Source organism: Chelonus insularis, unplaced genomic scaffold, assembly GCF_013357705.1.
Source record: "Chelonus insularis isolate UGA/USDA-ARS -01 unplaced genomic scaffold, ASM1335770v1 contig_17_pilon, whole genome shotgun sequence".
In the NCBI taxonomy this organism is placed as follows: domain Eukaryota; kingdom Metazoa; phylum Arthropoda; class Insecta; order Hymenoptera; family Braconidae; genus Chelonus; species Chelonus insularis.
In genome coordinates this window covers 993,495-1,008,298 of record NW_023276415.1, presented here as the reverse complement: position 1 = coordinate 1,008,298, position 14,804 = coordinate 993,495, and the positions used below count along the sequence as shown (strand labels likewise).

At 35.6% G+C, this 14,804-nt stretch overlaps 1 protein-coding gene across 10 annotated transcripts in view; it reads left to right on the top strand.

Moving 5' to 3' along the window:
* The window catches only part of LOC118064357 (patj homolog), a 349,897-nt gene that overhangs the window by 88,130 nt on the left and 246,963 nt on the right, over nt 1–14,804 (top strand). For all 10 annotated transcript variants that reach the window (XR_004690049.1, XR_004690048.1, XM_035078870.1 and 7 more), the window contains one exon: nt 10,645–10,760. Coding sequence is in view for 8 of the 10 variants with exons in the window: in XM_035078870.1 (XP_034934761.1) it covers nt 10,645–10,760 (116 nt within the window). In the remaining 2 variants the exon portion in view is untranslated. The remainder of the gene's footprint in view (nt 1–10,644; nt 10,761–14,804) is intronic.

Sequence of the window (14,804 nt, the reverse complement as noted above, 5' to 3'; positions counted from 1 at the left end):
CGTTAGATACGTATCACATAGATCACCTTGGTCCAATACCGTCCACAAAAAAATCATATCGTCATGTACTTGTCGTAGTAGATTTATTTTCTAAGTTTGTATGGTTATACGCTACCCGATCGACCGATTCCGCTGAAGTAATCGACCGCCTGAAGAAACAATCAGCAATATTCGGGAACTTAAGAAGAATTATGAGCGATCGAGGTACCGCATTCACGTCGAATGCATTTTCCGAATACTGTAAGGAGGAGAAAATTGCGAATGTTCACATAACAACAGGTGAACCTAGAAGCAATAGTCAGGTAGAACGGGTGAATAGAACATTGATCCCGCTATTGACCAAGCTATCAGCTTCCAAACCCAAGGAATGGTACAAACAACTTTCTACGGTACAGAAATTTTTAAATTCTACCCCACACCGCAGCATTGCAACAACTCCTTTCCACTTATTGCTAAGGATACACACGAAATTGAAGGAAGATCATAACGTGCGAGATATAATTGAGAAAGAGTGGATTGTAATGTATGAGGAAAGCAGGGATAAGATCCGACGACAAGCTGTCAGAAAGATTGCCGCTATCCAAGAAGAGAATCGACGCACATTTAACAGAAAGCGCAAAAAAGCAAACAAAATACCATGAAGGAGACCTTGTGGCACTTAAGCGCACTAAACTAACCCCAGGCATCAAAGTCCATCCGAAATTTTGAGGCCAGCGACGAACTCGAAGAACAACATTAACTGACCATCTGAGGCAGATGGTACAATAGAATGGCCGAATGTAGGATCAGGAAAAAACCCGTCGTTAGTTTTATTAACTAGAATTTAAGTTTTTCTGTAGCCATTAAGTTTTACAGTTATCACGATATTTCACGTAAATCTGAAGTAGAAACTCCCTTGTAGTTAGAGTATGATGTAAAAATTTGTGATATAATTTTAATATCATATTGATGTAAGTTAATGACTTTCCTATGATATGACACAATTATGATCTCTCACTGATATAAAATGTGTATTTATATTTTTTATTGTTAAGTAAAATAGATGTCATGGAATAACAGAATAAATGTTATTATTAACAACGTTTTACTGTGAACGACAATATTTAATAATTATTCTCAATGTAGACTTACATGGGGAATAAAAATGATGTTTTCGTCATGTTTAATTATTATTAAACATAACCGATAGTTACATAAAAAATATACGAAGGTTTTAAACGATGTGTAATTTGTCTTGGTGAAATACAGTATTAATAGTAATATTATAGAATAATATTATATATAGTAATATTATTATTTATTATTGCCCTGGTTCCTTCCTGAGCCCCGAAACAGTCCCTGTCAATTCCAATATAATCCAACACTTACTCAACATAAAGTACAAAAAAAAATTTACGCCCAACATCGTACGGGGATGCCCGAGTAAAAATCATCAGATTTTGGGCGCGCCCAAAGGAGACCCAATTCGAGCCTATATGATTTTTTAGGCTCTCGACGAACCCAATTCAAGTCCATTATTCTTTTCCAGGCCCAAAGCGCGCCCAGTTGAAGCCCAAAAATATTTTTGAGGCCTAAAACGCGCCCAATCTAGGCCCAAAAATATTTTAAAAATCTAAAAAAAAAAAAAAAATTGTCATAAAAACTTATCATCAAATTCACTTTCATGCTACAAATTTACATTTGTAATGATTTATGTCATCATTGTCGAATATGATCTTAGAAAATGGGCTTCAATTGGGCGTGTTCTAAGCCTGACTTGGGCGCGTTTTAGGCCTGGACAATATTTTAGGGCTTGAATCGGGCGTATTGTAGGTCTAGAAAATGTTTTTAGGCTTCAATTGGGCTCTTTCAAAATTTAGGCCTGTAATGGGCTTGTTTTGGACACTGAAAATTTCTTCAAGTCAAGATTGGGCTGCAATTAGGCCTGTATTGGGCTTATTTTTCATTTTGGGCTTTTTTTAGGCCTATTTATTTTTACTCGAGTGTGGAAGCCAGCACTCAACATCTTTAAAGTCAAGCAACATTTCTCGAGGGGAATACTTGGATGGGTGACCGCTTGGGAACACTAGAAAAAAAAGTAACGTCGCAGTGAATGATGACCTTTTGTAATCATTCTGCAATTGACCTGAAGAACCTGGAAGAAATTTTTATTGTTAACCTGAATTGATGCTGAAAAGTAGATTTTCGGAATACCTTCTTAAACCTAAAATAATTTTGAATTCATTTGACATCATAATTTTATTTGTTACATCAGCTTGACATCAGATAAGTCACAGTGACATTCCTCGGATGTCATATTAACGTCATATATTTTACGTTAGAATCTGACGTCAGGAAATAATGACTCGCATGCGAGTCATCGGTGACTTAAAACTTACGTCAAATCTGATTTTGTGTGATATTATTGTGATGTCATAATTACGTAATCGTGTTTATTAGGAATGATATTGATGAAGCTTAAGTTATCATACTAATTTAATTCAATTCAGATTATTAATAATATAGAGGAACACGGGGCAAGACGAATGTTTTAATTGTAGAATGATTTAAACATATGATAATGTATTTTATGTGATAAGTATATTTTCAAATCATTGTTAACTTTGGTATTAACAACTTTAAAGAAACCGTTTTGCCTCACTAAATTATCGGAATCGTTGTTTTGCCCCGTATTTTCCTAATCATTTTGAAAAATAAAAACGTAAACTGATCTAATTTTTTTCATGATTTTCAGTAGCAAGATATTGAATTTCTTCTTTATTATTTAAATGAGCATTTCACTTTTAGTGGAAGTCGTGGTGCTTATGGGCTCCATTTGCGCTTGTCCACCAATTCTTTCTTTCTCTTCTTTTTCTTCATCTTCTTCTTCCCCTGTGCTGATTGCCTATTACTGTATTAAAAAAAATTTGTAATGTTCTTATCATAAATTTTTGTGAACAGACAAAGAACACATGATTCAGTACTGTGCAACACAATAATCTCTTAATTCCATAATCATTTACATAGAAATGAATTCAAACATAAATTATTCTTGTGAGCATAATGCCGATTACTTTTTGATACAGTTCCTGTAAAAATTCTGCAGCGTAATTCGTACTGTGCTCACACGAATCACTCATGTTCAAATTTATGCTTACGAAAATAATTTTAAAATTGAATAATTATTGTATAGCACCGTATTTAATCATGTCTCCTTTTCATAATAAAAAGATATAGCCTTACCTACAGTATGTGGTCCTGCGCAATGGTTTGGTCCTATCAGGCCTACTAGCTGGACAGCTTTGACATGAGACAGGACCCTTCGAGACCCTTCTTATATAAACATAGCATTAATCACAAAAAAATTATTCTTGAAGAAAATTTGTTAACTTTAAATAACAATGAGAAAATCAAAATTTATTTCATGTTTTATGATGAACTAGACCACAAGAATGACTTCTTTTATTCAGCCATTTCATGTGATAAATATGTTCTAGAATAGAAATAAAATTACTTCTTAAATACATAGTTATAAAATTGCTGAGCGAAGGCATAGGATGGAAGTGTAATAAAATAGAGCCGGTTTGTCCCGGCCATGTAACAAAAGAGAGAGTCTACTGTATTAGTGATATATGTATCAATAATTTGAAATGTTATATAAAAGTTTTAATTTGTTAGGTAATGTTTTATCTATCAGTGAGAAAGAAAGCGGTGACAGTATGCAAAAACACGGCAAATCTAGTAAGTAGTATAGTATCATCAGTGTCATCACCTGTTGCTTTTCATTTGCCGAGTGTTAATAATTTGAATTTAGTACATTTAATAACACAATGAACATAACAACAAAAAACTTGGCATGACTGTTAAGATTTTATAAAAGCATGAAATTTTGCAAATATTGAAAACATTTAGGCCAACTAATAAATAAAGAATAATTATGAAAAGAGTTAAGCATTGAGTTAAGTGTTGTTGCTGTGACACGTGTCAGATATCATCAACAATTCTTGTTCGAAATGGAGTCTGTGGTCGGTGTTCGAGGCTTTTTTTAAGAATGATGCTGATCTTTTACCTGAAAAAATTGTTTTAATTACTTCAGAGGCAAACATTTTTGCTCACTGGACAAATCTTTTCAAATTTCCATATTAATTGATATGGCAGCAAAACAGCGCTTGAATAATTTGATAACAGTTCATCACGGCATTCCTCGGTACGATGGTACGTCATCAATTAAGGTTGTATACAATAATCTAAGCACTATAACATAAAGTGCTGAACAAATTCACACACATGGTTTCATACCAAAACATTTAAAAGAGACGGTCGTGGGTAAAAATATTATAAACATTGACGACATGCCGAGTAAACTACCATTAACTAATTCGTCATCTGTTGACTTCGTTTGTTTATATCACGCCTCTCTAAAGTACAGCTTTCAGTCCAGTAGCCATAATTTTAAGCTTCAACTTACTAGGGAGCAATCGTTCGATAAAGATAAAAAATATTTGACACCTGATTATTGTAAAAGTTACGGAGGAATGGATTTGTGCAAAATATTTTCACTCGAAAACAATTATAACTATTATTTGAACAATGTCAAACTTTTGCAACATGCGTTTTTTTTCCTTACACCACTTACGTAGTGAGAACGGTAACAGAGAGGAGAAAAGATGAAAATACTTTTTTTATAGAGAATCGAATTTTTTACAAAAAAGTCAGCGAGAACATTCGAGTAATAATAATGATGAAAAATAATGAAAAAAATTTTTTTTTTCCAATTACTACTATTGAGTTATCTTTCTAATGTTTGACTAGTTAAAAATTTTCTCGCTGTAATTCTTGGTCACTGAAAACAGGCAAAGCTTTTTCGTCTTGAAAAGTCACACACACAATGCATGCTAGGTTAGGAAAATTGTTTTTTCAGAACATTGAAGAATGAATTGAAAATAGAAATTGTAAGAGAGAAAATTTTCTTTATTAATTATCATTACTAGTTAATTATATTTCTCTCCTTGAAATAAAATAATGTGAACAAAAGTAATTGTTTATTGCAGAACAATTATCGAAACAACAAAAAAATAAAGTGTGAGAATTGGAACAATAGCCATATGAAAAAAGGCAGCGAAGATTAGTTAATAATGGTTTTTTTGTTAATTTGCTTATACGATCCATCCCTCGTGCACTGAGCCTTGGCGCCATTGTGCTGAGTCCGTGAATACAGTAAAGGCGGTCAACAAGCAGTTATAGGTCTGTTTAGCCCGGCTTCATAGCAAAACTGCAGAAGCTCAGCCATCCCAACATCTGCAAGATTGGGTCTGTTGGCTCCCACGTTTTTCTGGCAGACGCTGCCTCGATTCCCTCAACCCTGATCGGTCCCGTATCATATATAGAAGAGTCCCTTCTTCCTCCCTACACCACTGGCCCGTGGATTCCTCCATGCATTAGAGAATCTTCGTGAGGCGTCGAGTTAGCCAGTGACCAGGTCCCCGCTAATCTGCGATCTCTAGACAAAAGCCCTGATGTGTCTCATTCCTGGGGCCTTCGCCCAATAGCTGGTGAGCATCCTCTGCATCCATTTAAGAGCTTTTGATCCATCGTGCAAACGTAAAGTCTGTTCTGAAGTTCCAAACTGCTTCGCCTATTGTTTTAACGGGTGTGTTATCAAACGCCCCTTCTATATCAACTATTTCTGGACTATTTCTGGATAACGACGACAACGATGATCATAAATAAAATGTGACCATCAACATTCCAATTTAACAACATACTTATAAATTGAGTTTATGCATTTAAAATATCTAGATACATGTTGTGTTATAATTCTCTATTTTATCTCTCATGTAATTATATTGTTATCGTTCTCAAATATTATTATAATGTTTTGTAATGAATAAGTTGAAAATTTTATATTAACGTTTGTAATTGACAACCAAATATTTTGTATTAAAATTTTAATAATAATGTCCATACACAAATGTATATATCTGTATATAGGCCTAGAGATACAGAGATAGGTATTTTATGACCTTCATGGCATGATCCTTCTGTGAGGCAAATATGGTGGAAAGTGATAACTTATGTTGGGAAATGAAATTAACGGCAATTTCCTTTGCAAGTAAAGCCGAGTATCGTTATTTAAGATTTACAGACATACCAATTACTAATTTTCATAAAAAGTAAGAAACTACTATCGTCATTGCTTTGCTCATTTCCGGTGAATCAAATATTTTCATTAAGATTAGTCTCATTTGCTAGATAATGTAAGATGAATATTGATGCATTCAGATTGATTATCATTTCAACAACTTTACTGTAAATATAAAGTGTACTTATCTTTTGGGGATAAGTTAAAGGGATTTTTGCAAGATATATGAGTTTCCCCAACACGTATTTTTTTCTTTTGCTAAAAAAAAATGATCAATCGTGTAACATGAATGAAACAATACTTATTCTGTTTATAACAATTGAATTTGTTGTAAACAATTTAAATAATTAAGTCTAACGACAAAGTTAGTATTTTTTTATCTACTGTAAATATACACGAAGTTACGACTTTTGAGCAACTCTATTACAACGCCATACGTATCTAAAGTTGTTCCATTAAAACTACCAAAACAACATACAAAACGCTACTTAATTAATCTATTATTATGAAACGCATCGATGTCATATTTATCGTTTATAATAAATGACAGATTGCTCTGAGTAGGTGAACAAATGGTGTGGTTTTGAAATCGTACACACCAATTTTTCCAGTTGATTACTCTCTATATCAATCGAGAAGTGTCTACATTGATGCAGTCACGTATATTAGCTAATAAGTAAATATGTTCGAAGACTGGCGAAGCGGAAATCGTCGTATCTGCCAACTAGGAGTAAGAGCTTTTTTTCTCCTGGTCAAGTTTGAGGTGCAAGAGCATTTTACCATAAACTATTTTTGGCATCCCTGAAAAAGGGAGATCAAAAACATTCCTCTTCTTTTTTTCTTTTATGTACCGGATTTGTTATGAGTCAATTTTTGTTTTGTTGAGTAATTACGCTGCAATTACTTTTTAATTTTCGAACATACATGTAAACATTCAGTCGTTTTCACTAGCCAACCCACTCTTAATTGATTAAGCTTGTAGTTTCTCGATTTGCCATTTACTGTTTGCGATCAATTTAAACTCGTAAATCGTTGTACATAACTAAAAGCTTGGAATCAAAATTTTGTTTTTCTGAAGAAACAGTAGACACTCGGCACGTACTTGCTGTGTGTTTGGTTTTCTCTAGCGCAACTAAAACTCACTATGAATACTCACTCTCTGTAAAGTGCGGTCTCGCAAAAAATATCGTTTATCACATTTTCCAGTGCTAAACTCCTTCTAGGCTTCTCGTGTTTTCTATTATTTTTATGTTCTTTCACGTTAAGTTCTCTACATCGATTGCCTTTTCATGTGATCAAGAAACATCTACGCTATAATGCAACGTCATACAAATATTGTAAATTTGTACATAAAATGCAAAATAGCATATTATACATTTAAGGACCTAAGTGAAGTACTATTGCAGTGTAAGATCTTCTTCGGCTCATCTTGGCTGATGTTATTGATCTGAGACAATAATAGCTTACTTAGTTTCCGAGATAAATACGATATTTATACGGGATCAGAAAAACGGTAAAAGAAGCTCCTGATAGTTTTTCATTAATAATTTCATTTGAATTACAATTTTCTTATGGGTCTCTAATTAATCATGATTCTCACGTTCTTCTATAATTTAACGCTGCACGTAGTAACTGTTAAGGGACAGGACTCTCAAGTAGAGGAGGTCATGTAGACAATGAGAGAAATCAAACCGTGGAAAAACTTAAAAATACTCTTTAATGAGGGAAAAATGATTAAATAATACACAGAACGGATTAAAGTGTAGGAAAAAAGTGATTTAAACGGCTATTTTCAAATGATAATTAAATAACTATAGACAAAAATATGAAATTAAAAATATTGTTAGTAAAAAAAAAACCAATAAAGAAAATTTTATGATTCTTACAATTAAATCATCAGAAAGAGTTTCGCTAATTATAAAAACGTCAATTTTTTTTGAATTTTTTATACTCTTACTGTAAAGATCTGAAACTTCACTGTGTATAACTTCTTCTTGTGCAGAAATTTTAAACAGTTATACCAAACTTTGTCTAGTTTGCACTGAAAAGAGGTTGTTCGAAGTCTATTCAAGGCTTTATGCGCTGCCTTATATGCTTAGGGATAAGAGTGAAGTTGAACACTCTTTTATGTTGTAACAACAAAACCATGCTAGCCTGCCTGTTGTGCTACAAGCTAACAGGTTTTGGACATAGGTGATTATTATGAAGGATTTTATGATAAGTTTTTAATAAATGGGAAATTACTTTCCCATAAATAAACAATACAAAGACAATGATCGAGCGCCAGGCAGAGTCAATCCGCCAACAATTTACAATTTAATGTACAATCAATTTCATACTGAGACGTACCTTGGCTTTATTAAATAAAAAAATTATTTTGAGACTCTCAGAGTGTAGGTACCATAACTAATAGGCTTAATATAAATAATTATCGTAATTCGACATACGGCCAAGCTTACTGAAGTACCAAAATATTAATAATCGATATATGGCAATTCATTATACTATTAGGAATAAAATTCAATAATTACTTAAGAATTTAGCGTACAAAGCTTTTCTCTAGCCGTCTTCAACATGCTAGAAGAATTAGGGCGCGTAAAACATTCACTTGCATAATCCATGTGGCGTGAAAACTCCACGGCACACACTCACGGAATAATAATAGACGAGCAATACAATTGACTCATAGGATACAATGTAGAATAAAAATTAGGAGAAGCCAGCACATAAAAACTTAGCTTACGATATCCGACGCTGGGTCGACCGAGCTGAAGAGATATGCTTGGCTTCGGCGATGACAAGATGGCTGTTGCACAGCTGTTAGCTGCCGTTGAACTCTGCAGTCCTTGATTCGGAGCACCATACAGATTCCACTTGGGCTGCCAGAGAATACAATTGAAGACCACACCTCTTCGGACAATAATAAAGCGACAGACCCCGTCGGATGAATCAGCTCACAATGTCGAGCAAATAGCTATGACTGATCATTCTGCCCAAATGGTGCGAATAACATCAGCTGACACTGTCACAACACTGCTGACTGACTAACTTCTACTTATATAGTCTAGTGACTGACTGACTGGCATCGGCGATCTTTTACCTAGTGTGATCTCGATAGCTAACCAATAAAATCTATTGATTAACGTGATTGGAAGATTTCAGTGAAATCAATTGCAATTTTTCACGCTTACAGCATTCCTGTAGCTCACATTAAAGACAACGAAATTCGAAATAAATCATTGATGAAAATCTAATGATTTACTGTGAGGGATTGTTCGATGGTGAAAATCACCTCGTTACAATGTAAAGGCCAAGTTATTGCAAAGCACATGTTCAGTCCAGCTAGGAATCTTGAAAGGTTAATAATACGAATCCTATCGTTGAATATTGAGAGCCAAGCTGTAAGGGAGCTTCATAGTAGTAGGAGGGTTATTGTTTCCTTTTCTCACACTCGACACGTTCGTTCATCTACTTACTATTTTTTGCCACAAACACACATCCTTAAACAATTTCGATTGTTTTTGAAACTTAGTAATCTTATTACCTGCTGCAGTGAATATACTAATAGGTAAAGAAATTCAGAAACAACAGTCGATATAAGTGTAAAATGGGTGGGAACCTTCAGAAAATTTCTAAATGCAGTCCAATTCTGTTAAAATTGCTCAGTTATCTCCGACTATATTTTAATTCCTAAGAGTCGCTGAAGTAGATTAACGCTATAGCAATTCCATCTGAGAAACATTTTCGAGGATATATCAATCACCACGATAAGGAATATACTTGTATTAACGTAATGTAAGAAGAATATTCACGAATCAAAAAACCATTTAAAAATTGTTAGCAGAAAATCTTTTTGAGCAATGAGTATACCGGTACCATGTACACCAGAGTTATTCATAATTACCTGTACTCATTACAAAAACGACTCAAATTACACATCAAACTTTAAAATTGTTAAACAGCTTCCTAATATAAAGCTGCCCACGCTAGATCGTCCTACTTTGCAATTCATATCGATTGATTTCACGTTTTTTTTACCTGATCATCCCTCGGCATGAAAACGCCAGAGTACTACTCACTTACGAGATTAGTTCCGATATCACCTCAACACAATCATATTTTCACAGAAAAGCCCCCAATGAAAAGAAAAAACATTCAGACTCCATAAGAAAGCTGGCAGAATACTACACATAAAACATTGGAATCATGATTAATGAATAAAAAAGACTACAAAAGAGGCACACGCTGCTCATTGAATTGACTAGTCAAAGGTTAATCCATAATTTATGAATATAGATGCTACGTTAACTAATAAAAAGATCAATAGATCATCAATGAGAAATGCTATAGTGCCTGATAACTATAAGTATGGTAGTAATCAGATTATCCGAAGTTACCAAACTAGTAAGTTTTTTTGCCAAGCACATTTCATCTTCTCCATCTCAGTATTAAGTTATCAATTTATCAAACATCATTGCAATTGTTCATGAACACATATTTCAATGACTTTATTATTGTTTTAGCTTTGCAAGCCGGAAGGGAACAATCTTGGCTTCAGCGTAGTTGGACTGAGAAGTAAAGAAAAAGGTGATTTGGGTATTTTTCTGCAAGAAATTCAACCCAACAGCATAGCAGGACGGTAATAAAATAATGATTTTTTCATTAATAGCACGCAGATTGTAATCATAATATGTAATCAGAATTCATAAAAACATACCTATCAATATTCATTAATAACAAAAAAGATTAATGTATCGCACTAATTTGGTGCCATATTTTAAGTGTTTGTAAGCTGAGGTTCATCATTGGCGTCGATGATTCTTCTGATGCATTGTCATTCAGAAAAATCCTAACATTGTTGTACGTAACTGCTTCGTCGATACGACGTGTATATCGCGCAAGCCATGCTTCTCCCGTACGAAGGACGGAAATTGAGTACCTCGTCTCTTAGAGCATAACTCTGGGAAATTATAACTCTACTCTCTTCGCGATGGCGTTTTCCGGGACGCAAATACCTGCACCTTGAAACAGGCACCGGAATACACGTAACAAGCCCGAGGCCTTAAGACATACCACTACGAGTCCGACCTCAATTGGCCAGTTGTACCTAGTCCTACATGTCATATTCTGACTTTGCAGCCCCAGGCACAGGGCTTAAAATTTAGCCTCCCGTAGTACCAACTCTATCTGCTTTGGTCGGCGGTCGCTAATGCGTCTTGCGCTCGGCGTGTTCGAAGTACCCATGTTCAGACTACCATATAGAGCAGTACGAAAATGGAGTACAACGAACTATAATCTGCCTCCGTGTTACACGATATATCTTAAAGGACAGAAACATCTATGTAAACCCGGGGGCCCCGTGTATATCACGCATTGAGATCACCGATACCCTTGGGGGAGATGCACGAGCGTGCGCGACTACTCCCGAGACGCCACTCTGCGCGTCCGCAAGAGACAGCCAATCTTAAGCTTTACATAAATCGCTCCATGCCGGGGACGCATAAGCAATCACCGGCAGGAAGCACCCCCTATATATAGTGTGTGTGTTCGAAGTACCCATGTTCAGACTACCATATAGAGCAGTACGAAAATGGAGTACAACGAACTATAATCTGCCTCCGTGTTACACGATATATCTTAAAGGACAGAAACATCTATGTAAACCCGGGGGCCCCGTGTATATCACGCATTGAGATCACCGATACCCTTGGGGGAGATGCACGAGCGTGCGCGACTACTCCCGAGACGCCACTCTGCGCGTCCGCAAGAGACAGCCAATCTTAAGCTTTACATAAATCGCTCCATGCCGGGGACGCATAAGCAATCACCGGCAGGAAGCACCCCCTATATATAGTGAGACAAGTGTGGTAATTAAGTCCCCAACTCATTCGCGAAAGGCATCTCATCTTGTGAAATAGCTTTTCCGCTTGCGCCCGTCCTTTATGAATATGTGTAGCAATGTTAAGGTCTCTGCTGAATCAGACCCTCAGGTACCTCACGACCTCTAGGCACTTTATTTTGTTACCCTCTATAGTGATCTTCAGCGGTTTACACTCGTGCCTGTCTTTCTTCCTTCTAAGGTGTGGTTTATATTCTCGGTAGTTGGGATTGTTTTCATCCCTGTCATTCCTCTTGCCTCTAAGTTTAATTTCTCTCTTTATAAAGATTGCCTCCGTTTTGGTTTCTGATAACTCGAGCTTAGCATTCTTGAACCAAGTGAGTATTGTGTCAACGACTGCCTGTCCTTTGGCTTCAAGGGTTTCTCTAGAATAGCCATCTATAATGATAATTAAATCGTCGGCATACGCTGCATAGCGTTTTCCATGTTCGAATTGATCAAGTGTTTTTAACAGATTATCGAACATGATGTTCCAGCACAGTGGGCCAAGCACAAGTCCCTGAGGGCATCCACGCATGGCCACTTCTATGACTGAGCCGATTCCCCATAATAGGCTATCTGTTCGGTCTGTGAAGCAATTTTGCATTACTTTGTAGATATTTTGAGGGCAGTTTCGTGACTTCAGTCCTTCGAGGACTAAAGGCCACCATACATTATCAAACGCGCCTGAAATATCAAAGAGCATGTAACCACGTTACGTTCCGTGGATACTGACAATGCTCTTCGCACTGTCAGTGTCGCATCTACCGTTGATCGCCCTTCCATAAATCCATATTGGTGATAAGTCTTTCGAAGTTTTTGCCTAGTACTGATAGAAGACATATAGGTTGATATGATTTGAGGTCTGCTACATCTTTGTCGGGACTCTTTAGGAGCATACGAATTGTTCCCTCCTTCCAAGCCCGAGGGAAGACGCTTTGGGATAAGCATTCTTTAAAAAGTGTTAGAAATTTTTCTGGGAGGTACGCGATTGCACGTTTAAGAACCTCCACTTTCAACAAGTCTAGCCCTGGAGCTTTTCCGTTATTAAGCGTTCGGACGACTTGCTTGATGCTGACTGCTGAATGCTGACTCGTTGAAACTCTTCAGGAATTCGTGATAGATGTTCGTCACAGAGTTCTCTGAAAAGTTGAAGGACTGAAGTGTCTACATCTAACGCACTAGTGTGACCATATATTTCGGTTCAGTAGGTTTCGACTCTTTCTGCACTCGGAAGCTCATAAGTGACAGCGGCTTGCGGCTTAAGGAAGCGTGAAGGGTCAGATTAGAACAATCTGTTGTTCCTTCGCCGCTTGTACCGCTTTGCTAATGACTTTTTAACGGCCATTAGCGATCTTACTTTGCCTGTGTACCTTTCCTTTAGGATCAGTAGCACGGCCGTATTCAAAGGGTGATGTTCACGTCTAATACTCGCCACGATACTCCGAATTCATGGCGTATAAGGTCTATAAGTATTTAGGTGATCCATCACACTTTGAATACGAGATGCACCTTGTCGAGCCTTTTTCATCTTATTTGCAATCTGTTGGATGCGTCTTTTCAGGCTTAACTTAGGATTGACAGATGTTCGTCTGCCCTGAGTAAACCCTTGAGCCACATCATATACTGCATAATTTAGCGCATAAAGGTCGACACTATCTGGTTCCCAGTGAAACGGACCACTTTCTGACACTAATATAAAATAAGACCGAATAACAACTTCATAAAATTAGTGAATAAAGAAAAAGTTTATTGAAGATTGACAGCAATTAAATAAATTGAAAGAATACGTCCAGTCAACTCAAGTCTCACAAGGAAACCTCGCAAGGTGATCACCGTCGATTTAGCTGATGCTTCTATGTAATAATCTACGTCGGAAGAAATGAATCATGTATTATGTCACATTCGACTTAATAAATACGTAAGGTTTGATGCATCATTCAGGATGGTCGAAAAAGTAAGATCGAGATCAGATCGTCGTGAAACATCTCTTGAAATCGTCAGTCTTGTTTTGTCTTGAACATTGTATTGATTATATTTCAATGTTTTTAAATTTTTGTATGAAGTTTATTTGCTGGTCAAATTTTTTTTCAATTGATATTCAAATTAATTTACGAGTAAAAGTGAACATTACGCTGACTGGAGAATCAACTCAGAGCACATTAATTGTAATTCATCTCGACGAGAGTAAAAGAAATCATCTGTTGCTAACGTTTATATTGTCATTATAATTTTTCAATAATTTTCATTCAATAAATTTTGTTACTGCTTTTATATAAATCACACATTTCGACTTTTTCTATCGGAGATCCCTTCATCACTGTCTATTGGCCGGAAGGCTAGGACTAAAAAGGGGAACTTAAAGTCTCTAAGGTTAAGCATATGGTTTACATATTGGCACCTTTAAAGACCAGAGATACATAACAACGAAAATTTTTTAACTTTCGAGCAATCGTTGTAAACGATTTTTATAAATAATTATTGAAAATACGGATCGCATAGAAAAATTTTTCTTGATAAACTGTCTTTTTTAAAAAAAGAACGTGACTAGAAAATTTCAAATTATGAATTTTCTCCCAAGTACCATTTTAATTGTTTATGAAAAACTAATAATTTAGAAAGTTGATAAACTTCTGACTAAAGATTTTCGTTCATTTTTCTTTTTCCTTATTAATAGGGGTACTGTTAAAATTCTTACCTGTTGTTTTAATATTTTCTTAACAATTGTTTTGTGCACATAATTTTTTTTTTATTCATAAGGACGTAATCAATGAGTAGAATTTTTTTTTCTAAATTGCTATTTTT